Source organism: Artemia franciscana, chromosome 12, assembly GCF_032884065.1.
Source record: "Artemia franciscana chromosome 12, ASM3288406v1, whole genome shotgun sequence".
In the NCBI taxonomy this organism is placed as follows: domain Eukaryota; kingdom Metazoa; phylum Arthropoda; class Branchiopoda; order Anostraca; family Artemiidae; genus Artemia; species Artemia franciscana.
Genome location: NC_088874.1, coordinates 20,841,828 through 20,866,766, shown reverse-complemented (window position 1 = coordinate 20,866,766; position 24,939 = coordinate 20,841,828). Strand labels below are relative to the sequence as shown.

The 24,939-nt window shown below is 36.1% G+C and overlaps 1 protein-coding gene across 2 annotated transcripts in view; it reads left to right on the top strand.

The window, feature by feature from the left end:
- The window catches only part of LOC136033827 (5'-AMP-activated protein kinase subunit gamma-1-like), a 188,252-nt gene that overhangs the window by 29,348 nt on the left and 133,965 nt on the right, over nucleotides 1–24,939 (top strand). For both annotated transcript variants that reach the window (XM_065714761.1, XM_065714762.1), the window contains one exon: nucleotides 18,189–18,429. In XM_065714761.1, coding sequence (XP_065570833.1) covers nucleotides 18,336–18,429 — 94 coding nt within the window. In that variant the 5' untranslated portion in view covers nucleotides 18,189–18,335. The remainder of the gene's footprint in view (nucleotides 1–18,188; nucleotides 18,430–24,939) is intronic.

The window sequence follows — 24,939 nt, the reverse complement described above, 5'->3', positions numbered from 1 at the left end:
ATTTTTCTGCTTTAAATTAAATATCAGAAACATTTTTCTGCAATAAGAAGGGGGTATTTTTCTGCAAATCAAGCTTAAAACGAACAAAAATTTTGCTATTGAGGCGTAAATGAAACCCAAAACGAACATAAATTAAATAAACAATCATAACAAACAAACGAACAATAGCTACTAATATAAATGAGTAAATAATTCTTAAAACGAGTGAAACAAATTGAATATGTAAATCCAGCTTTAAACGAACAAAAATCTCTACAAAGAAGAGTTTGGAAGAGTTTCAATGTTGTAATACGTACAAAAGAAAATATTTGTAATATATTTCGTTTTCTGTAATTCGCCAATAACTCAATATCAAAATATTTTTATTTACGCCTCAATACTAAAATACTTTTGTTCGTTTTAAGCTTGATTTGCATATTCAACTTAGCTTTACTTGTTTTAAGCTTTATTTATTCATTTATATTAGTACCGGTTCTTGGTTTTTTACTATGATTGTTTATTTGATTTCTGTTTGTTTTGGGTTTCATTGATTGTTTAATATTAATATCTGGTTGTTTTGAGTTATTGTAGATTTCTATTTCTTCTGATCTTAAGTTTAATATGGCCATTACTTTTCCTTAGAAAACTTCTTTTTCAGGAAGTTTTAAAAAAAAATTAATTTCAGTTCGTTTTTGATCGCCAAAGTTTCAAGTTTTTCAAAATTCCCTATTTAAAATTCTTCTTTATTCCAAAATAAATTAACATTTTTGGTAAGATTCAATAAATTAAACTGAATATAGGATATGTAATTATATTAATTGCTGAAAGCTCACTAGCTTAAGATGTTGTTTCACCCAGGTCGGATTTAAAGCTTTGACGCCTCTAGCCCCAAGTGTTTTTGCCGCTCCGTATTTGCAAAACTTTCGGGGAAATCCCCAAAACTTTGGGAATAGTGAAAGCCATGGGCCTAGTGGGCCTATTGGCAAATCCTGATCTGGTTTCACTGCAATTTTCATTTTATTTTCAATGTTGTAATAAGAACAAAAGAAAATATGTGTAATATAATTCCTTTTAGTAAAGCGCTAAATACGCAGCAGGCCGTTTACCGTTAGAGAAACGGGCAGTAACCATATTCTTGTTTGTAGTTAAGACGCCATTCAGTTGTAGTACATAACCCCCTACTCCCTGGAAACTACCGCGGTCTGACAACCAATCTATATTCCAATTCTCACTTGTGTTTGAATTCTGTTCTCCCAATTATTATAATAAAAAAAAGGCAGACTAATTTTTGCAGAACTTTGTAGCCACTTAAGTAAGAGAATGATAATTATAAGTAAGAGAATTGGTTGTTTAAGTAAGAGAATGATACTACTTCCGTTAGGAAAACGGGCAATAGTCATACTCTTGTTTGTAGTGAAGACAAAATTTGTTAGAAGTACATTACCCCAACTCCCTGAAGAAGACCGCGGTCTAACAACCTATCTTTAATCTGATTCTCACTTGTCTTTGAATTTTGTTCTCCCAACTATTACAATAAGCAAGAGCCAACAGCTCATATGATACTTCTGACGAGGTCGGAACCTAGAATTAGACTCGGTACTAGAGTTATCGATTTCATCGTCCTAGGATGCCAAGAAGCACCGAACTCGCCAAAGCACTAGAAATCTCTCCAACTTCCCCAAAGAGATCGGATTCGGTCCGCTTATGTCAATCACGTATCTATAACTTGTGCTTATTCTCGAACTCGCCAAATCACTAAAAATCCCCCGACTCCCCCAAACAGAGTGGATCCGGTCCGGCTATGTCAATGACGTATCTGGAACTTGTGCTGATTCTTACCATGGAGTTTCATCCCGATCTCTCCACTCTAAGCGTTTTCCAAGATATCCGGTTTCCAAGATTTCCGTTTTCGCCCTCCACCCCCTATGTCTCTGGATCCGATTCGAATTGAAAAGGAGCATCTGAGGCATGAGATATTTCTATATATCAAGTTTCATTAAGATCAGATCACCGTTCGTAAGATAAATATACCTCAATTTTCAGGATTTCAACTCCCTCCAGCCCCCTCCCAATGATCGAATCGGAGAAACGACTGTTATCAAGTCAATCTGTACAGGTCCGTGACATGTTTACCAATTTTCATCGTCTTAGCATGTTCAGAACCACCGAACTCGCTAAAGCACTGGAACTTTACACATAAATTTATACTCCAATAATGGGCAAATCACAAAAGTTACAATGCCCCGGGGGCTAGGGGAGATTTCTCAACCCCTAAGTTATGATAATTTGAATTTTGGACTATATTGAACAAAATGGCTATTTCAGAATTTTGATAAGATGCATTTGGAGAAAAAAGACAAGTGGAGGGGGCCTGCTACTATTTGATCACTTCCGATTCTTAACAACTTACAACTGACATAAGTTACTATTCTTGTCCTGGGTGCTATGAAGGATTTCTCAACACCTAATTTATAGTAATATGAATTTTGGACTATTTTGAATAAAATGGCTGTCTCAAAATTTTTGTCGGATGTATTTGGGGAAAAAAGCGTGAGGGAGGGGGTAGATATCCTCCGATCACTTATGATGACTCTTAAAAGGTACCTAGAATTTCCAATTTCCAATTAAACGAGTCATCTGTGAAGTTTGTACCACCACCCCTCACATAAAACCTTATATGCCGTTGTGGTATAGTATAAAAACTAGTCCCCTGGACTCTGGGGGGAAGAAGCTCGGAGACAGAGAGTTCCCTCATCTAGCCCCTACCGGACGGTCTGAATGCAACTGCTTCACCAAAAATTTCATGTATATATGAACATACTATTGATGGTGATGTGAGCGATGAGAGTGAAAATAAAGTCCTCCATCGTGGATGCCAATGATGGATGGCGGTGTGACCGATATGGATAGTTTTGTGAGTCTACCACCATTGGCAAACCAGCTAGGAAAACGTTGAATATTATTCAGTAAATGGCGACGAAGACCACACTGCCTTTCCATCACAAACTCCAACAAAAAGAAGAGCAATAGGGAAATCTTTTCGCAACACAGAGGGAAACTAATTAGAATGAATAGAGTCGAATATTTGTTTAAAATTTTTTTTCATGTTAGTTATATTGGTTGGATGTTGTTGTAGATTTTTCTTCTTATTTACTTATTTTTTGCTGAGGACAGCCCTTGGCAGAGGGCCGAAATATTAATTCTAATTAGTTTCCCTCTGTCTTGCGAAAAGAATTCCCTATTGTTCTTCTTGTTGTTGGTGTTTGTGATATTACTCAGCCGTATTGAAGGAAATTTTGGCGTTTGGTCGAGAACCAATTTATGATAATTGGAGGGAAGGGTGACCAAACGGTAAAGGAGAGGTGATTAGTTGAAAAACGTTCAGAAATTAAATATAAAAAAGAACGTGTTTTTTTTTACTCATTGTCACAACTCTACTATTTAAAGCAATAAAAAACCTTAGCGTAAAGAGGGAGGCGTTGAGGAGTGGACAGCCCCTTTCATATACGGAATAATTTCTGCTCGGTTAAGGTTTTAATGTCGCTCTTTACTTTCAGCTAATAAAGACTTATTTTTGTTTTATTTAATTAAGCTTAGGACTAAAGGAGTCTGATGATTCAGTCGCTTATCAATTATTATAACTGAAATGGGGAGATTTGGTCACAAATCCGCTCTTCCTAAAATCACACTGTTCTTCTCTTAAAATTTGTCTTGAAATATATTTCCTTCTCTTAAACTTGTCAAAAAATATTGTTTTATAAGATGTTTATGCTTCAAAGAACACCAATGATTTTCTGTCAATGAAAAGTGTCTGGATTTTGATTTAAAAATATCGGAAATGTTTGTCTAATATATCGGGATTTGGAATGTTTGGTTCTGAATCTCCATGTAAACTCGATGTTGGCTCTCAAACATTGCCTTAGCGACTATCATTGGCGCAAATCCACGAAAATGTAGGGAGGGAGGTATTTTTTCTTTTTCAAACAATAAATCAAGAAAATATATTTCTTAAAATATGCACATGCTGATTGGTGTCACGGCTGTATTTTAAAAAATGTCCAGGATCTCCAGGTAATTTGGACCCAATCTTCCCAGAATCAAAGTATATTGACGTTCCTGTCAAGGTACCAACCACACTTGCATGCAGATGGCAGTGGGATTCTTCGAAACATTAAATAAAAAAAAATAATCAACTGAAAGTAAGGAGCGATATTAAAACTTAAAACGAACACAAGTTATTCCGTATATAAAAGGGACTGTTCCGTCCTCAATGCCCCGCTCTTTACGCTAAAGTTTGACTCTTTCTCTCCGCTCTACTTTTTAAAACAGTAAAAAACTTTAGCGTAAAGAGCGGGGCGTTTAGGAGGGAACAGCCCCATTTATATACGGAGTAATTTCTGTTCGTTTTAAGTTTTAATGTCGCTCCTTACTTTCAATTAAAAAACTTGTTTTTTTTTATTTAATCTCTGAACGTTTTTAAATTAAGACATGTTTTGATTTTGGCTCTCCGCACATGAATAATTAAAATGAAATTGGCATATTAATTTATTTTTATGGCTAAATGGCTTTCTCATAGTTTTGATCGGACGGTTTTGAGAAAAAAGGAGCGAGGGAGTAGGCATAGTTACCCTTCGATTTTTGGTTATTTAAAAACGCAACTAGAACTTTAAAGTTTTTACGAACGTTTTTATTAGTAAAAATATACGTAACTTACGAAATAGCTTACGCAACGAACTTCTATATTCGTATGTTATATTGTGTACATGAGGGGGCTCACCATCTCGTCAATACCTCGCTCTTTACACTAGAGCTGAAATTTTGTCCCAATTCCTTAAGAATGACCCCTGAATCACAAAGGCCGTAGAATAAATAGTTGAAATTAATAAAGTTACTTTAGCGTAAAGATCGAGGTATTAGGAGGAGTTGAACCCCTCATATGCCTAATAATTTCTGTTCGATTTAAGTTTTAATGCTGCTCCTTACTTTCAGTCGAAAAAACTTATTCATATATATTTTTTCATTGTTCTTTAAAAAAATGCTAAAAATCCTGCGCCCTCTTCATGGAAATTTTCTTCCCCCATAATAAATTCCCCCATGGAAAGATCCCCCCGCATAGCCCCCTCCCCTTAACCCCTCCCCAACCAAAAAATCCCCCTGAAAGCTTCTTTACACTTCCTGATAACCATTACTATGTGTAAACACTGGTCAAAGTTTGTAACTTGAAGCCCCTCCCACGGGGACTGTGGAGGAGTAAGTCGTCCCCAAAGACATAATTATTAGGTTTTTCGACTATGCTGAATGATTGGCTATCTCAGAATTTTGATCTGGTGACTTTGGGAAAAAATGACCGTGGGAGGAGGCCTTGGTGCCCTCCAGTTTTATGGTCACTTAAAACGGGCGCTAGAAATTTTAATTTACGTCAGAATGAGCTCTCACACGACATTCTAGGACCAATGGGTCGACACGATCATCCCTGGAAAAAAACAACAGAAAAACAAACAAATTAACGCGCATCCGTGATCTGTCTTGTGGCAAAAAATACAAAATTCCACATTTTTGTAGATAGGTGCTTGAAACTTCAAGCACCTATCTATCTTCAGCTGACACGTTGTCAGCGTGTCAGAGGGTTCTCTAACACGCTGAATCTGATGGTGTGATTTTCGTTAAGATTCTATGACTTTTAAGGGGTGTTTCCCCCAATTTTCTAAAATAGGGCAAATTTTCTCAGGCTCGTAACTTTGGTGGAAAAGTCTAAACTTAACAAAACGTATTTATTTAAAATCAGCATCAAAATGCGATTCTTTTGATGTAAATATTGTTATAAAAATTCCGTTTTTTAGAGTTTTGGTTACTATTGAGCCGGGTTGCTCCTTACTACAGTTCCTTACCACGAACTGTTTGAAAGGAGTGTCCTAAAGATATCTAATCTATGAAAATATAGTGGAAAACTTATAAATAAATCATAGCGAGAATATTTGTCCCAAAAGATTAGTTTTTATGGCACTTTGTATTAACCAAGAAATAGTCATTTTCGCGATTTGACCATCTGGGGGGGGGGAGTGGGGGTTCGGTTAATTCGAAAAAAAGAAAAAATGAAGAATTTTTAACTTACGAACGGGTGATGGGATCTTAATAAAATTTGATGTTTAAGAGAATATCGTGTCTCAGAGCTCTAATTTTAAATCCTGACCGGATCCGGTGACATTGGGGGAGTTCGGGGGGGGGGGACCTAAAATCTTGGAAAACGCTTAGAGTGGACGGATCGGGATGAAACTTGGTGGTAAAATATTCTTAAGTCCTACATACGTCATTGACATAGCCGGAACGGATCCGCTCTCTTTAGGGGAGTTGGGGGAGGAGGGTTTATTCTGAAAAATTAGAAAAAATGAGGTATTTTTAACTTACGATGGAGTGATCGGATCTTAATGAAATCTTATGTTTAGATGGATATGGTGTCTCAGAGCTCTTATCTTAAATTCTGACCGGATCCGGTGAAGGGGAAGTTTGGGGGGGACCTAGAATCTTGGAAAACGCTTAGAGTGGAGGGATCGGGATGAGATTTGGTGGGAAAAAAAGCACAAGCCCTAGATACGGAATTGTCATAACTGGAACGGATCTACTCTCTTGGGGGAGTTGGGGGGGAGTGGGTTAGTTCTAAAAATAAAAAAAATGAGGTATTTTTGACATACGAAAGAGTGATCGCATCTTAATGAAATTTCATATTTAGAAGGACCTCGCAACTTAGATCCCTTATTTTAAATCCCGACCTGATCCAGGATCGTGAGGGGGGGGGGCCGGAAATCTTGGATAACTCTTAAAGCGGAGAGATCAGGATGAAACTTGCTGGAAAAAATAAGCACAATTCCAAGATAGGTGACTGACGTAACCGGACCGGATCCGCTCTCTTTGGTAGAGTTGGGGGGAGGGGCAATTTGGAAAAATTACAAAAAAAGAGCTATTTGTAACTTACGAACGGGTGATGAGATCTTTATGAAATTTGATATCTAGAAGGATCTTGTGCTTTAAAACTCTCATTTTAAATCTCGACCAGATCTGGTGACATTGAAAAGAGTTGGAGGGGGAAACTGAAATTCTTGGAAAACATGACAATTGAGGTATCTTACGAATGGGTGATGGGATCTTAATGAAACTTCATATATAGAAGAATATTATATCTCAGATGCTCCATTTTCAATTCAAGTCGGATCCGGGGACATAGAGGGTTGGAGGGGGGAAACAGAAATCTTGGAAACCGGAAATCTTGGAAAACCCTTAGAGTGGAGAGACCGGGATGAAACTTGATGGGAAGAATAAGCACAAGTTATAGTCACGAGATTGACATATTGGTACCGATCCGTTCTCTTTGAGGGAGCTGGGGGTGGTTAAGTTGGAAAAATCAGAAAAATTGAGGTATTTTTAACTCAAGAACCGCTGACCGGATCTTAATTAAATTTGATATTTAAAAGGAACTCATCTCTCAGAGCTCTTATTTCAAATCCCGACCAGATATTTTGACATTGGAGGGAATTGGAGGGGGAAGCCGGAAATCTTGGAAAACGCTAATAAATGTGATACGTGATTGACGTAACCGCACATGATCCGCTCTCTTTGGTGGAGTTAGGTGGTGGGGCTCAGTGCTTTGGCGATTTTGGTCCTTTTGGACGTGCTAGGACGATGAAAATTGGTAGGCGTGTCAGGGAGCTGCACAAATATACTTGATAAAGTCGTTTTCCCCGATTCGACCATCTGGGGGGCTGAAGGGAGAGGAAAAATTAGAAAAATCGAGGTATTTTTAACTTACGAGTGGGTGATCGGATCTTAATGAATTTTAATATTTAGAAGGAACTCATGGCTCAAAGCTCTTATTTTAAATCCCGTCCGGCATTAAGCCTCTGATTTTCCTTTTAAAGGAAAATGATTTTGATTCTGATTTTCCTTTTTCCTTTTAATATATTGATTCGTAGAATTTTGCTATGAGCTCATACCATATGAGCTCTTGGCTCTTGGATCTTCCGACCTCGTCATAAGTGCCATATGAGCTCTTAGCTCTTGTTAGTTTTACGTCGCCATGGAAGTTTGGTATGTTCTTCAAAGGTTTAAATTATTTCAGGTACATACCAAGGACCAGTCTTTGGGCATATGCCCCTCTCTTCTTTCAGAATTGCCGCAAGTTGAAGTTTCCACCCTATAATTTACTGTTTTGTTTGTTATGCATTTAGTTCGCCGTTTTCCTTGAATTTTCCCCCTCCCTCCTTGAGAAAAGTTCCTGTCTACGTGCGTGGATTATATGAACCCGCGGAAATAGAGTAGTAGTACTGTAACTACGCTCTGTTGATGTCTCATGTTTTGATAAAAGGAAAGTTGGCATTCGTAGGTGATTGTTGATCGACTTTTTTGTTGCATTGCGGATAACATTTCTAGAGGCATATTGATTGAACTTTTCCCAGCTTGCAAATAGTACAATAATTCTTTCGACTCATGTCAAATTAGTTATCTTTACCTGTTTCTCTTTTCTACATTTGACAAGAGATTATGGTTTCATTATTGTGGGACAGAGAGGGGGGTGGTGGCAATATTCCAGTTAATTGTATTTTGTTTGTTCGAACAGATAAATATTATGGAATCTAATTGGGAGTAGATGATTTCGGTGGATGGGTTGGTGCTTGGTTTTGATTCCAGGGAAATATATAGGAATGATTTAGTTTGACATAAGAAGAGGGTAAATAAATGTAAAACTGGTCCGAAAAGTTGAAGGGAGAACGAAAAATTCTTTCTATGGCATCATTCATGGCACTAGGCCGCTAAAAACGTGTGGCCTGATGTGCCACTAGTATACCTTTCACCTGGATTTTGTCCTTGAATTTTGCTTGTTGAACACCCTTTTAAATGAGTACTAAAGAGTGATGTTTTCTGGGATAACCTCCCTCGAAACACCCTTCTGAATGGAGAAATGTTGCGTCTTGCAAAGCTGTTCAACAAGTATTCAGAGAGGGGTTTCTCCTATTGTAGGCAATCCGACCGTATCATGTTACTGACCAAAGGTGTTACGTATCGAGCGGGCTCATCGGAGAAAGGATGGTGGATGTATTTATAAAAAATGCATTGAATGCCACATTGAATCTAGCACTCAGAGATTGTTATGGTAAGTAAGTAAGTAAGACGTCACTAGATCCTTAAGGTCCAAACCGGCGGTGCTGATCTCTGTTTCATGGCTCCTCAGCCATGAAGTGCAATGGGCGTTTGGGGCCAACCATCCTGTGCTTTCGCACGCCCTTCCTGCTTAAAATTCCCAGATTTCTCCTGGTACCCATTTAGAGCTGGGTTAACTCTGGTTGAGCTAACAGAGTCACGCCACTGACCCCTGTCCGAGACCAAATAACCGGCTACGCCTGGGATTTAACCCGTGCGACATGGACAAAGAATTCTCAAACCAGCGCGACAGCCATTTAGTCAGGATAGCTCCTGTTGTGGTATTTTGACCGGTAGCACAACTCAGCCTTGAGGGCTTATTTTGAATGCTCTGGTGTGGTGCCAGCAGGTTTTTGAAGTCTCTGTAAAAAGTGGGCGTGAATATCTGGCAATAGATTTAATACAAGACTTGTCCGGAAGGACTTTGATCTAGAATTAAATAAAAAAAAACAAGTTTTTTTAACTGAGAGTAAGGAGCAACATTAAAACTTAAAACGAACAGAAATTACTTCGTATATGAAAGAGGCTGCTTCCTCATCAACGCCCCGCTCTTTACGCTAAAGTTTGACTCTGTCTATCAATTCTTCTTTTTAAAACAGTAAAAAACTTTAGCGTAAAGAGCGGGGCGTTGATGAGGAAGCAGCCTCTTTCATATACGAAGTAATTTCTGTTCGTTTTAAGTTTTAATGTCACTCCTTACTCTCAGTTAAAAAAACTTGTTTTTTTTAATTTAATTTCTGAACGTTTTTGAATCAATGCATGTTTTGATTTTGGCTCTCCGCAGAGGAATAATTAAAACGAAATTTGCATTTTTTTTTTTTTTTTGGCTAAATGGCTTTCTCATAATTTTGATCGAAGGATTTTGAGAAAAAAAGAGCGGGGGAGGAAGCCTAGTTGCCCTCCGATTTTTTGGTTAATTAAAAAGGGAACTAGAACTTTTAATTTTTTACGAATATTTTTATTAGTAAGAGATTTACGTAACTTATAAATTAGCTTACGTAAAGAACTTTTGTATTCTCATATTTTTATTACATATATGAGGGGGTTCGCCCCCTTGTCAGATCCTCGCTCTTTACACTAAAGCTTAAATTTTGTCCCAATTCATTAAGAATGACGCCAGAATCACAAAAGCCGTAGAATAAATAGTTGAAATTACTAAAAATACTTTAACGTAAAGAGCGAGGTATTAGGAGGAGGTGAGCCCCTCAAATGGGTAATAATTTCTGTTTGTTTTAAGTTTTAATGCTGTTCCTTACTTCCAGCTGAAAGTACTTTTTCATATTTATTTTTTCATTGTGTTTTTAAATAATGCTAGTAAATCCTGCGCTCCCTTCATGGAGATTTTCATCCCCCATGACAAATTATCGATGGAAAGTTCCCCCAGCATATCCCCCTCTTCTCAACCCCTCCCCCAACCAAAAAAATCCTCCTGAAAACGCCTGTACACTTCCCAATAACCATTACTATATGTAAGCATTGGTCAAAGTTTGTAACTTGTTGCCCCTCCCATGGGGACTGTGGGGGAGTAAGTCGTCCCTAAAGACATAGTTATAAGGTTTTTCGACTACGCTGAATAAAATGGCTATCTCAGAATTTTGATCCGTTGACTTTGGTAAAATAATTAGCGTGGGAGGGGGCCTAGGTGCCCTCCAATTTTTTTGGTCACTTAAAAAGTGCACTAGAACTTTTCATTTCCGTTAGAATGAGCCCTCTTGCAACATTCAAGGACAACTGGGTCGATACGATCACCCCTGGAAAAAAAAAAAAAAAAAAAAAAAAAAAAAAAACAAATAAACACGCATCCGTGATCTGCCTTCTGGCAAAAAATACAAAATTCCAAATTTTTGTAGATAGGAGCTTGAAACTTCTACAAGAGGGTTCTCTGATACGCTGAATCTGATGGTGTGATTTTCGTTAAGATTCTATGACTTCTAGGGGGCGTTTCCCCCTATTTTCTAAAATAACGCAAATTTTCTCAGGCTCGTAACTTTTGATGGGTAAGACTAAACTTGATGAAACTTATATATTTAAAATCAGCATTAAAATGCGATTCTTTTGATGTAGGTATTGGTATCAAAATTCCATTTTTTAGAGTTTTGGTTACTATTGAGCCGGGTCGCTCCTTACTACAGTTCGTTACCACGAACTGTTTGACAGGTTCTTAGAACGAAGAACCGCTCCCACCTTTCTCGTAAAGGAGGGTTGGTCCCAATTAAGATTTTCGCCACGAGAGAAATATGGAGAGGAATATTTTCCCAAAAGATGAAGTTCGTCAACTCTCCTGGTTGCCTCGCCCTTAAAGGTGGAGTCATAATGTCGACGGGAGATTTTCGATAGGGGAGTAGTAGCTCCTTATTCTCTTATGTATTGAAGTTGACAATCCAGGTCTCATACAATTTCCTATCTCGTCAAAATCAAAGTGTAGGAACAGGGAAGCATGCAGAACGTCGTCATTTTTATGGAGAGCTGCATGAACCATGGTATCTGAAGAAAGCGTCATAGGCTTTAGAGCTAGTCAGATTGTCCACTGTGTCAATGGTATTTACCAGCTATACACCAGCTCCTCAGGATGCCAGCCTAAACACTCACTAAAGAAAAAGAAAGAAAGAAAAAAAAAACATCAAAGACTGCCCGAATTGTACAATCTCAAGGTCGATGTGCTTGAAGCTTTTTCAACAGCTCCTTTTGCCGAGCTCTATCGAAAGCTTCTTCGATATAAAATGACAGCGACCTAGTATCTTACCCCTGGGCCAGAAGTTCTATCCAATCATGCTGTTTTATTGAAAATGTACTCGTAAACCTTACGAAATACGGAAGAAGAGGCTTGGCCGATATGAGCCAGAATTCGTAGGTTTGCTGTCTTGTTTAGGAATACGGGTGACATGGACATGCTTCCACGCCCTTGGAAAAGATTTGGAACGGAAGTAGAGCCGGAAAAGTAATTTAAGGACTGAGCTGAGAAGCTGGAGTATAAAGAAGGAATTTGGGGAACGTCTTGATGAAGTTTCCTTTTTACATTCTAGTTATTTGCATATGTATCATATATCTCCATAAAGCATGATATTCTACTGAGGGGGGATTTTGTCCACTATAGCTTTGAGTGGTCGATTTTTGGCATAGATTAGGATTTTGTCCACCATACGAAAAAGAAGGGGATTGGGTCTAATTTAGGCCCCAAATGAGAAAGTGGTTGCTCTGGTGAAATTTTTTGAAGTTTATTACTGCTACCACTAACAGCTCATCATAACACACAACCAGTCGAGGCCAGCTCAGAAAATAAAGTTGGTTGAGAAAAATACAAATAAAGTAGGTTGGGAAATATATTAGGGGTTCAAGAAAATTTTAAAATAAAACTTAAAGGATAACACAAGTTAATACGAAAGAAAACTGTATTAGATAAAGAGTTTATGGGCAATTTGGATCATATATTAATAAAAAAACAAAACAATTAAAACCCGTTTGAGAGACAGATCTTGTGTACCAAAATGTAATATTCGCCTGTGCACAAAATTTTTTAAAGCATTTTCAAATTTTCCATGCCTGGAAGACAAAAATGCATAAAAAGTGAGTATTTTGAAAAAATTAATCACACTCCCGCAACCAAAGTCTAAAGGAGAGATATGATAATGATAACAAAGATGATGTGATATATGTATACCACGGTTTGAGGCGCAAGGGGATTGGAGCCACAAAAATCTTAAACGAAGCTTCAATAACATAAAAGTGAAACAAAATTAAAATGTTAATATTATAAACATTTCATATCATTACAAGTTTGAATTAGGTATTGTGCTGGGGGAAAAAAGTCAAGCAGTTAATAAATGCCTACAATACAATGTTTGATTTCTAAGTTACTCTATCCTAATCTAATGATCTAAATTACCCTGTCCATAACCTGCAACTTTAGTGGGGTTGCAAATGGGGAATGAATTGTGTGGAATTCATCTGAAATTGTGGGAAAAATCTGAAGTCAATAGCTGATGCTTATTAAACCATATCGACTGCAGGCAATCCAAAATACGTTATTACGTTTTTTTTTGCTGTTGTAAAAGCTGGGCTTATAGCCTACCCGCTTAAAATACGCATGCTCTATTCGTTTGACCCAACCTGTTTTTAAAAATTTGAAGATTTTTGTAAAAAGACTTAATAAGAAAGGCATTTTGGTAGACTAGTTTTTTTTTAAAGCGAAATAGTTTTTTTCTATTAATACACGAATCGAATTTGCTGTGAACTTGCCTGTGTTGTCCTGGTCTCTATTATATTTTTCAACCTACAGGGGGGATCATATGTTCTATTTCAGCTTTTCATTCTAATATATTTTACTATTTTTCACTATTTCAATTACTATGAAAGTGCTGCTTTAATTAGAAATTTTTTCTTTGTAGGCTAGAATAATACCGAATGGGAATGGTACCCCTTGGAAGCAGATAATATGACGGAAACCGAAAACGGAGTGTAGGGTAGTAAGAAAATGATTATTTCCGGGCGAGGATCTTAAGGTCGAGACGCTATAGCTCGGAGACAGAGAGTTCCCTCATCCAGCCCCTACCGGACGGTCTGAATACAACTCCTTCACCAAAAATTTCATATATGTATGAACATACTATTGATGGTAATGTGAGTGATGAGAGTGAAAATAAGGTCCTCCATCGTGGATGCCAATGATGGATGATGGTGGGACCAATATGGATAGTTTTGTGGGTCTACCACCATTGGCAAACCAGCTAGGAAAACTTTGAATATTATTCAGTAAATGGCGACGAAGACCACACTGCCTTTCCATCACAAACACCAACAAAAAGATGAGCAATAAGCAATTCTTTTCGCAACACAGAGGGGAACTAATTAGAATGAATAGAATCTAATATTTTTTTTTAAAATTTTTCATGTTAGTTATATTGGTTGCATCTTGCAGATTTTTCTTCTTATTTACTTATGTTTTGCTGAGGACGGCCCTCGGCAGAGGGCCGAAATATTAATTCTAATTAGTTTCACACTGTCTTGCGAAAAGAATTCCCTATTGTTCTTCTTGTTGTTGGTGTTTGTGATATTAGTCAGCCGTATTGAAGGAAATTTTGGCGTGTGGTCGAGAACCGATTTTTGATAATTGGAGGGAAGGGGGACCAAACGGTGACGGAGAGGTGAATTGGAGCATGTATCTGTATAAGTCCGATGTGCTTTGTATGCTAATTTAGCATATAGTTAAGGATAAATCTCTGGATCGAAAGATACTAATTGTAACTTGACGCTAGGTTACGATAAGGAAGCGTCTGTCTCTGAAGTAGAATTGTGTCTTAAGTAGCCACCTGCTACCACGTCGATCCATATCATCTACACACCTACTGTTTACGTTAAACCTTAACTCATGCTTCATGGACAGTATGGTATTGTACAACATTTTGAAACTTCAGCGTAAAGAGCTGGTGGTTTAGGGGGAGGCTCTCTTCTCAAATATAAATTAATTTTCCTTTGTTCAAATTTGAAATGTTACTCTTTACTTCTGTTGGAAAAAAACATGTGTTCTTTCGCTCGATTTATTTTTGTTGGTAGTATTATGTTTCAACATACCCTAAATAAGAAGAGAGGATACCGCCCACTAAGCCCCTTCATATATAGACCTATCCTAAATATGAATGGGGCTACCGCCCAACTCTTTACGCTAAAATTTTAATTTGTTTTGGACAATGATTTGAGAATGAAATGGAGGTCAATTACCAATTGACCCTGAGACGAGTATAACTTAAACAAAAATTAGGAGGAGGGGTTGTGAACTTAAAAAAACCGAAATGTGTCAATTCAGTTAAATGAAGCTTACAAATATTTGTCTATAATAGCTTTACATCTTATGTGAACTATATTTGTTTAAATATGATTGCGTCATCCCGTTGTATTATAGTATTTGCTCACCTGATGCAAAAAAGTGTATTTTTTATTCTTATTGTACTAATATTTTTGTTTTGGCTCTTTTTTCAATGATACTTTTCATGGATTACGTTAGTAGCTCTCAACCGATTTCGGGCTATGGCCCACCTAGGCATTTTAAAATCCTGATGTCCCCCCCTCGCGATATTTGATTTTTTTTTCAAAATTTTACTCGTATTCATCTGAAGGAAGCTTAAAAGGCCTTTGGTATTTGGAACACCAGCATGATATTTTTTTTCAAATCATCCTCTAGGCATATTTTATGCTAATGAAAATATTGTTTGTATAAAACACCTTGTATACAATGCATAACGTTATTTTTTTTTTTCAAAATTAAGGCTCTAAAGTATAGTCAGCCAAAGGGCAAACAACGGCAATCAAAGGGGTAAAATTAACCTTGCCTGGGCTGCCCACTTAATTGGATAATCTGTCTTGGCTTTTTTCTACAATTAGCCATGACTTTGACTTTTCCCACAACTATTCCCTTTTTTTTTTAAATTCAAATATCCATCCTCCATAATAATACCATGCCTCACCGGCGGCGCCTTTACCCCACGTTGGGAATCACAGGGTTTGCGTCACCTTAAAGTAGATGATAATGACTCCCTTCCTATGTTTTCTGCATAAGCTGCCTCATTGTGTCAGTGCTTCTGAATTTTTTTTGAGGATTTTCGTTTACCAATGTTTAATCAGCACCATCTAGCTTCTTATGATTCTCTGCGTGAGCGACTCCTTACGTGAGATAATGAGCTAACTGTGGTATGATGTTCCTCTACTTCACGTCTTTCGCTCCGTATTTGGCAAATATTTTAGACCCTTTCGATAACAGCTTGGCTATCTGTGTGTTTTATTTCTCTTGTTTTGTTTTTTGTTCATTTTCCCCTCTTTTTGTATTGTGCGTATGATCTTTCGATGTGAATAAAATATTCAATCGGAACTAGTTTTTAGCTGTTGATCATGCTTAGTTGAATGAATACTGCCACCTCAAGTAGTAATTAGGCTGATGAAAAAGATTTCAACTTTTACTCTCTTTCCTCCCAAAGCAGTTAGATAAAGAGGAGACCATGAAACCACATAGTGTAGTACCTAATTTTTACCACATTTGGTTATGACATGCTGCCGTCTTCTGATAGGAGTTCTTATGGCAGGAATTTTTGTACCTTCATTCCTCCTATTCCACAGAGGTTTAATCGGTCCGCGACTTTGGAAAGGCGTAAGCAGGACATAACTGATAATTCTGATTACGTTTACGTGGCATCCAACAAGACAAGTGGGACACTTACTATTACTTCCCACCAAGTTTGATTGGGATGCAATGTACACTTCTAGTAGATGTGCCGACGACAAGAAATGTGGGATCCCCTTCCCCTTTTTCCCATAGAGTTTGAAAGAGCCCCGACTCCCAAAAGGTAAAATTAGGTCACTACCTCTTACTTTACTGAGTTTGGTTGAGATTCGAAAACCCTACAGAATTCTGTTTAGAGGACAGAAACTTAGATTTACCCTTCTCCTTCTTGCCTTATAGAGGTTGAATCGGTCCTTGATATAAGAAGTGCAAAAATCGCCCTTCAGGTTTTACTTGTTACTAAGTTTGGCTTATATCTCTCAAGCCTTTCGAGTTATTGTTCCGAAGTCATTAATTCACAAAAATCCCTTTCCCTCCCCAACAGATTTTAGATCAGCTTCTCATCTCCAGCAGACAAAACCAAAATATTAGCTCTTACTTTCTGCTCAGTTTTGTTAAGAGCTCGCAACCGATTCAGATAAATATCCTAAATACAATAATATTACAACGCACAACAAATCTTCCCACAAAAGCTGGATCAGTTACGATTTCTCAGAAGACAGTTAGGACACTTTCTCTTGCATCCCCCCAACCTTGTTTCAGATCCGACACATCAATCTGGTAGATGCTGTGATGAAAAAAAATTTATGGACCCTCTTCCGTTTCTCTTTTCCATAAAGAAGACATCTGGTCCAGATCCTCAAATGACAGAACTAAGCCACTAGCTCTTATGTTTCACCGAGTATGTTTGAGACTTGGCCACATTTTGTGGTGGATATCCTGATCACAGAATTGCTTAGGACCGTCCCTCATATGGGACGGCTCTGGTCTTGACACCCGAAAACGACACTTGATTTCGCTTCTCACAAAGTTTGGATATCCTGATCACAGAATTGCTTAGGACCGTCCCTCATATGGGACGGCTCTGGTCTTGACACCCGAAAACGACACTTGGTTTCGCTTCTCACAAAGTTTGATTGAGACCTGATTATCTGTTTTGGTCGATATCTCCGTGACAGTGATCTAAATCACTCCTCCCCCTGTCACAGAAGTCAGATCAGGCACATACATTTGATAATTAAAACTAGTAAATCTGCTTTTACTTACCACCGACTTTGGCTGAGATAAAATGTCTCCTTTTGTAAGATGTCCTGATGATACAAATTAAGGACCCTTCAACTCTGATACCCATAAGCCGTAGCTAGAACACTAGCTTATAATTTTTATTAAGTTTGGTCGAAATACGGCATTCCCTTCTAGTAGATGTGTGGACAAGAATTTAGGTAACATTTACCCTTCCCCGGGGATCATTGTGCCCAATACCCAAGTAAGACGATAAATTTTACTCCATATCAAATTTATTAAGATCTGACAACCTCTTCTGGTATACGTGCAAACGACAGAAAGTCTTCACTACTTGTCCACCCCTGAGTCTGATTGCAGCTGTATTTGTTCAGTGTACTACTGAACCGTGAAAAAAGTGTTTTTTTCATCGAAAACTTCTTGAAATTTAGCAAACTCCATAGGAACTATTCTTCTCCGGCTCATGATTCTTCTACCAGAACAAGTATTGAATTTCGAATTTCTTACTTTGAACAATTTTAGTAGTAAAAGAAAAATCAAAAACAATGAAGGAACAGTATTCACAGTATTACCTTACAGTATTCACAGAATAACGAAGGTCCTGCTTAATGTGTTTAAGTACTGAACAATTTATTTTTTTTGAAACTCTTGTCCTCAATTTAGTTTCTATAAGGTTAGCCAACGTGGACCAATGTTGAAATTATTAAATTGATTTTCCTTCTTTTTTTAGAAATCTTGCACAGGCTGAAGTAAAATGTTGCAACATATGTTATTCTTGATGTGTACCTAGTGAGTCGTGTTCTTGATACGTGATTTGCATATCAATATTTGAAGTGTTAGAAATATATCTATTTAATAAGTCACTCTCTAGTCACGAATGAAAGAAACGGTGAATATAATAAGTGAAACCAGTGATGAGACTAATGGAACACTGCCCCTCACGAAGACCCCGGAAAAAACACGTAAAAAGGGTAAGTCCTTTGAAATTTTTGTGTTACCATTAAACCAACGTCAAAATTGTTGCCCTTATAAAGTAATAGAAAGGGTCGGAGACCCGTTGATTTGCTTGGACGACAGTGGCGCAGTTTCGTCAAAATCCTGGAGGGGGGGGGGTATTGGAGCCAATTTTTCCAAGTCAAGTGAAAATGATAGTGAAGAATGAAAAATGAGCAATGCAACACCATAAAGGCAAACATATACTAAAAAAAAATAATTATGAAGGTTAATCTTAGTTTTGTCACGATTTTTCTGCAGAAGCTAAATTTCAGCAGGGAGGGGAGGGCAAACTGAGGTCTGAAGGGGGAAGTGATCCCTCTGCCCCATAGCAAACTACGCCCCTATTCAAAGATGACGGCCAAAACAAGAGCTTTGTTGTAAAATTCCTTTTAAATCTTATCGCTAAAAACATAATCAGTTTTAAGCAAAATTAACAATTTCATTGTCATTACTAGTGGCAGCTAACCATCACTGCTAAGCAATATTCCACTGGCCTATTTTCTTGGAATAGCCATTACTGATGAAAAAGTATTGACTCATGTATAGTTGCCTTATTTTGGCTAGCAAATTTCCAGTAGTCTATTTTTTTGAAATGGCCATTAACTGATGAAGAAGCATTTAGTCGTGTATAGTTACCTTATTTTGGTAAGCAATTTTCAAGTGGCCTGTTTTCTTGGAATAGCCATTAACTGATGAAGAAGCATTTACTCGTGTATAGTTGTCTTTTTGTGGTAAGCAATTACCCTATTTTCTTGGAATAGCCATTAACTGATGAAGAAGCATTTACTCGTGTATAGTTGTCTTTTTGTGGTAAGCAATTACCCTATTTTCTTGGAATAGCCATTAACTGATGAAGAAGCATTTACTCGTGTATAGTTGCCTTTTTTTGGTAATCAATTTTCCAGTGGCCTATTTTCTTAGAATAGCCATTAACTGATGAAGAAGCATTTACCTATATATAGTTGCCTTATTCTGTTTAGCAATTTGCCTGTGGCCTTTTTTCTTGGAATAGCCATTAATTGATGAAGAAGCATTTACCCGTGTATAGTTGCCTTATTCTGTTAAGCAATTTGCTTGTGGCCGTTTTTCTTGCAATGGCCATTGACTGATGAAGAAGCATTTACTCATGTATAGTTGCCTTTTTTTGGTAATCAATTTTCGAGTGGCCTATTTTCTTAGAATAGCCATTAAATGATGAAGAGGCATTTACCCATGTATAGTTGCCTTATTCTGTTAAGCAATATTCCACTGGCCTTTTTTCTTGGAATAGCCATTAACTGATGAAGAACCATTTACTCATGTATAGTTGCCTTATTTTGATAAGCAATTTTCCAGTAACCTATTTTTTTGGAATAGCCATTAACTGATGAAGAAGCATTTACTCGTGTATAGTTGCCTTATTTTGGTAAGCAATTTTCCTGTGGCTTATTTTCTGGGGAGTAGCCATTAACTGATGAAGAAGCATTTACTCATGTATAGTTGCCTTATTTTGGTACGGAATTTTCTAGTAGCCTCTTTTCTTGGAATAGCCATTAACTGATGAAGAACCATTTATTCATGTATGTTTCCTTATTTTGGCAAGCAATTTTCCAGTGGCCTATTTTCTTGGACTAGCCATTAACTGATGAAGAAGTAATTACTTATGTATAGTTGCCTTATTTTGGTAAGGAATTTTCTAGTAGCCTCTTTTCTTGGAGTAGCCATTAACTGATGAGGAAGCATTTATTCATGTATATTTCCTTATTTTGGTAAGCCATTTTCCAGTGGCATTTTTTCCTGAATAGCCATTAACTGATGAAAAAGTATTTACTCATGTATAGGTTGATGCTTTTGGAGTATCACGTCCTTCTGTCCATCTTGTGAGGATGTTTTGTCCACCATTTTCTTTCGTAGTCTTGAATCAAAACTATATTTTTTTCACCTGAGGGATTTTTTACTTTTAGCATGATATCTTGAACACTATGATCAATTTACCTTTTTTACCCTAATAAGACGGGACACAGGCTATTTTGCCCAACTCAGCACCAAGAAGCTCCGGGACCAGGTTCTGCGAAAGTGATATGTCCTCTATCTGCGGTCAAATAAATTGAAGCCACGATCCGTCCAACTTGTAGCCATATTTCCGGAAACTATCTAGTGGTTTGACATCATTCTTTACGATGTTCTGCCATGGCTTGATCTGACCTCCCTTTTTTTTATAGGAGAAGGGAGGCACTGCAGTAAGGACCTTGCGTGTTAGGGTCTCCTCCAGTTGCCGCATTAGAAAGCTAAGTTACTCGAAGCGTCTTTTCTGGGTTACACTGGACATTGTAAGCTCTTGTCCGCAAATCTTCATGAGCTGATTAATTTTACTGGTACAAGAATGACCATGAGTTTTACTGGGGCAAGGAAACTCACCGAAAATCCAACTTTAAAACCACTTAGAATAAATACCTTCTGCAATTTGATAGGTTTTGATGAATTTTGGACTTCAAGTAAGGAGCTATAGCTTTCCTAGTAATATATTGAAGAATTGAAATGATTGATATGAAAAATTTAGATGGGATAACTTTTCATGTCACAATATACAGTATTTCTTTTGGCAAAAATGTCACTTTTATTTTAATTTCCGTTTGTGTCAGGTATCAGAGGCCCCACAAAAGACCTGAAAGGCATAATTCCTCATTACTATTAAGGATGTTTGTTTAGAATTTTCAGTCTTAGTGAAGGATTCCAGTTAATATTTATGAACTTGGTGTTAAAAGAAGAAAAATTTACATTCGGAAAAATTTAATCATGTTTCATCAAGACTCTGTAGATCGTTTATTCTAAAATGGCGTCACTAGCCATTTGTTTTGAACTGGGCTATAGATGTTCAATCCATTCTTGGTTATCTCTCTTTTTTATGATCATTAATTATTTTAAAATAAAACTAATTGGGGTCTTATTTATTTTTTAATTTTCGAATTAGTATCAATTAGGTAACGTCGAAAGGCAAGCGGCTTGTCCATGTTGTTTTAAATATATATATGCATATATATATATATATATATCTTCTATATATATAAAAATAAGTTGTCTGTCTGTCTGTGGATGGATGGATCAGGTGACGTCACCTGAAAAAACTGGATCAGGTGACGTCAAAACTGAAAAACTAAAAAAAGGCAAAAACTACAAAAAAAACTAAAAACTAATAAAAAAAATAAAAAAGCTAAAAAACTAAAAAAACTAAAAAAAGGTAAAAAACTAAAAAAAACTAAAAACTAAAAAAAACTAAAAAAAAAGGAAAAAACTGAAAAATAAGCTAAAATAAAGGTAAAAACCAATAAAAAACTAAAAAAAAAACTGAAAAAACTAAAAAAAGGCAAAAACTACAAAAAAACTAAAAACTAATAAAAAAAGTAAAAAAGCTAAAAAACTAAAAAAACTAAAAAAAACTAAAAAAGGTAAAAAACTAAAAAAAAAAAAAATAAAAAAAAACTAAAAAAGGAAAAAACTGAAAAATAAGCTAAAATAAAGGTAAAAACCAATAAAAAACTAAAAAGAAAAAAAGGAAAAAACTAAAAAAAATTTTCATCTAAAAAACTAAAAAAAACTAAAAAAGGTAAAAACTAAAAGAACTAAAAAAGAAAAAAATAAATGACGACACTCAAAGAGAAAGCGACCAGGACAAAAGGAATGTTCGATTAGCAATCAACAAAGCACCGGGACACAGGGAGTATAAATGACGACCAGGACATAAGTAAAAAAAAAACTAACAAAACTAAAAAGAAGGTAAAAACTACAAAAAAACTAAAAAGAAAAAAACTAAAAAAAGGCAAAAACTACAAAAAAAACTAAAAACTAATAAAAAAGCTAAAAAACTAAAAAAACTAAAAAAAGGCAAAAACTACAAAAAAAACTAAAAACTAATAAAAAAAATAAAAAAGCTAAAAAACTAAAAAAACTAAAAAAAGGTAAAAAACTAAAAAAACTAAAAACTAAAAAAAAACTAAAAAAAAGGAAAAAACTGAAAAATAAGCTAAAATAAAGGTAAAAACCAATAAAAAACTAAAAAAAAAACTGAAAAAACTAAAAAAAGGCAAAAACTACAAAAAAAACTAAAAACTAATAAAAAAAGTAAAAAAGCTAAAAAACTAAAAAAAATAAAAAAACTAAAAAAAGGTAAAAAACTAAAAAAAATAAAAAATAAAAAAAAACTAAAAAAAAGGAAAAAACTGAAAAATAAGCTAAAATAAAGGTAAAAACCAATAAAAAACTAAAAAGAAAAAAAGGAAAAAACTAAAAAAAATTTTCATCTAATAAACTAAAAAAAACTAAAAAAGGTAAAAACTAAAAGAACTAAAAAAGAAAAAAATAAATGACGAGACAAAAGGAATGTTCGATTAGCAATCAACAAAGCACCGGGACACAGGGAGTATAAATGACGACCAGGACATAAGTAAAAAAAAAAACTAACAAAACTAAAAAGAAGGTAAAAACTAAAAAAAAACTAAAAAGAAAAAAAAACTAAAAACTAATAAAAAAACTAAAAAATCTAAAAATCTAAATAAACTAAAAAAGAAAAAAAAAGGAAAAAAATAAAGGAGAAAAACAAAACTAAAAAACGAATGTATATACAGACCGGGACACCGGGATACAAATGACGACCGGGACACAGGGAATATAAATGACGACCGGGACACAGGGACACAACTACAACGGGGACACCGGGGGAAACAGGGGGATATAAATGACGACCGGGACACCGGGACAGGGAATGGTCGATTAGCAATCACCATCAACAAAGCTCAAGGGCAATCATTAGAATCATGAGGTATAGATCTGAATACAGATTGTTTTCCCATGGACCATTATATGTTGCATGTTCAAGAGTCGGTAAACCTGACAATCTATTTATATGCAAAGACAATGGGACAGCAAAGAATGTTGTATATTCGCAAGTTTTACGTAGGTAAAACCATATATATATATATATATATATATATATATATATATATATATATATATATATATATATATATATATATATATATATATATATATATATATATCTATCTATATTCACAGGTGGGACATAGGGACACAACTACAATGGCGCGTAACTATTATGGCGCGTAACGACTTACGCGCGCGGGGGGGCTTGGGGGGGGGGCGCGAAGCGCCCCCACCAACTAGGTGTTGGGGTGGCGCGAAGCGCCACCCCAACAGCTAGTATCATATATGAATATATTTATATATGTATGTATATACACCTTTTTCTCCTTGGATTTAGTCTGCGTTGCTAGTCAACTTTTTCATTTTTATGCGAGGTTTGATGGTGACAGGTTAGGTTTTTAATCCATTTCTGAGATTTATAACCTAATTTAACCTAACCCAAACTAACCTAGCTTTAACTTTTACCATCGAAACTGCCTTAAGACTGAAAAAGCTGATTTGCAAAGCTAATTGAACCCAAGCAGTTTTTCTTTGAAAAACTTGCTTTGTGGAATAAGTTTTTTAAATTAATTACTGAATAAACTGTTTATAATAGCCGTTCATTTTCTATTGACTTGAAATATATATATTTAACAACGAATGTGTCCCCACTCGGTAATATGACTTTTGAAATTGGGAGGTCATCTAAGAGTTTCGCCAATAGTTCCAGAATGTTGGGCTATCTCTGAATTTCTACTCAATAACGTTTTGGCACCATTTGGGGCAAGTTGTTGTTTATTGACTCAAATCGACACTCGAATTGCTGTTACTTGGTCTCTTGTGTTACTTGTTAGGCACTAGAACTTTGGTTTTTGTGTGAATAGGTCCTCTCCCGATGTTCTACGATCTTTCATGGAAAAACTGAGTAAAAAAACAAAGTGCAACACATCCATATACATCCATCTTGGAAAGAAACAGAATTATGTATCTTTTTGCATTTGCACATCTCTGTTTCGGAGCCTTCAAACCAAAATTTCAAAACATCTGAACTCGCAACTTGATCATCCCTGTCACTCTTAAGGTCAATCTCCTAGGTTGAAAGGGAATTCTACTTAGATAGCAGTGAAATACGTAACGAGATTTCCTCCTTTCTCATTGGCTTAATTGCTCTCTTGAGGGTTGTACCAGAATATTTAAAGACTGTTGACTTCCTTGAATATTACGACCGGATTTAAAGGGAATTAAAAATTTTCACATGTCTAATTGGTAACAGCTGACCATTGGAATTTGGTTGGTTACAAGTCAGATAAACAGTTTAGCATTTGAATTTTCTAATGGGCAGAAAAAAAAACAAGAACAAATAAGGGACAGGAAAACCTGAGACATTGGTAAGTTCTATCTCAACGTTATAGTAAAATATATTACTTTTATTCATTTACAAGTTACATTTTCAAACAGTTCGTGGTAACAAACTGTAGTAAGGAGCGATCAGGCTCAATAGTAACCAAAACTCTAAAAAACAAAGTTCTGATACAAATAGTTACATCAAAAGAATTGTATTTTAATTCTGATTTTAAATATATAAGTTT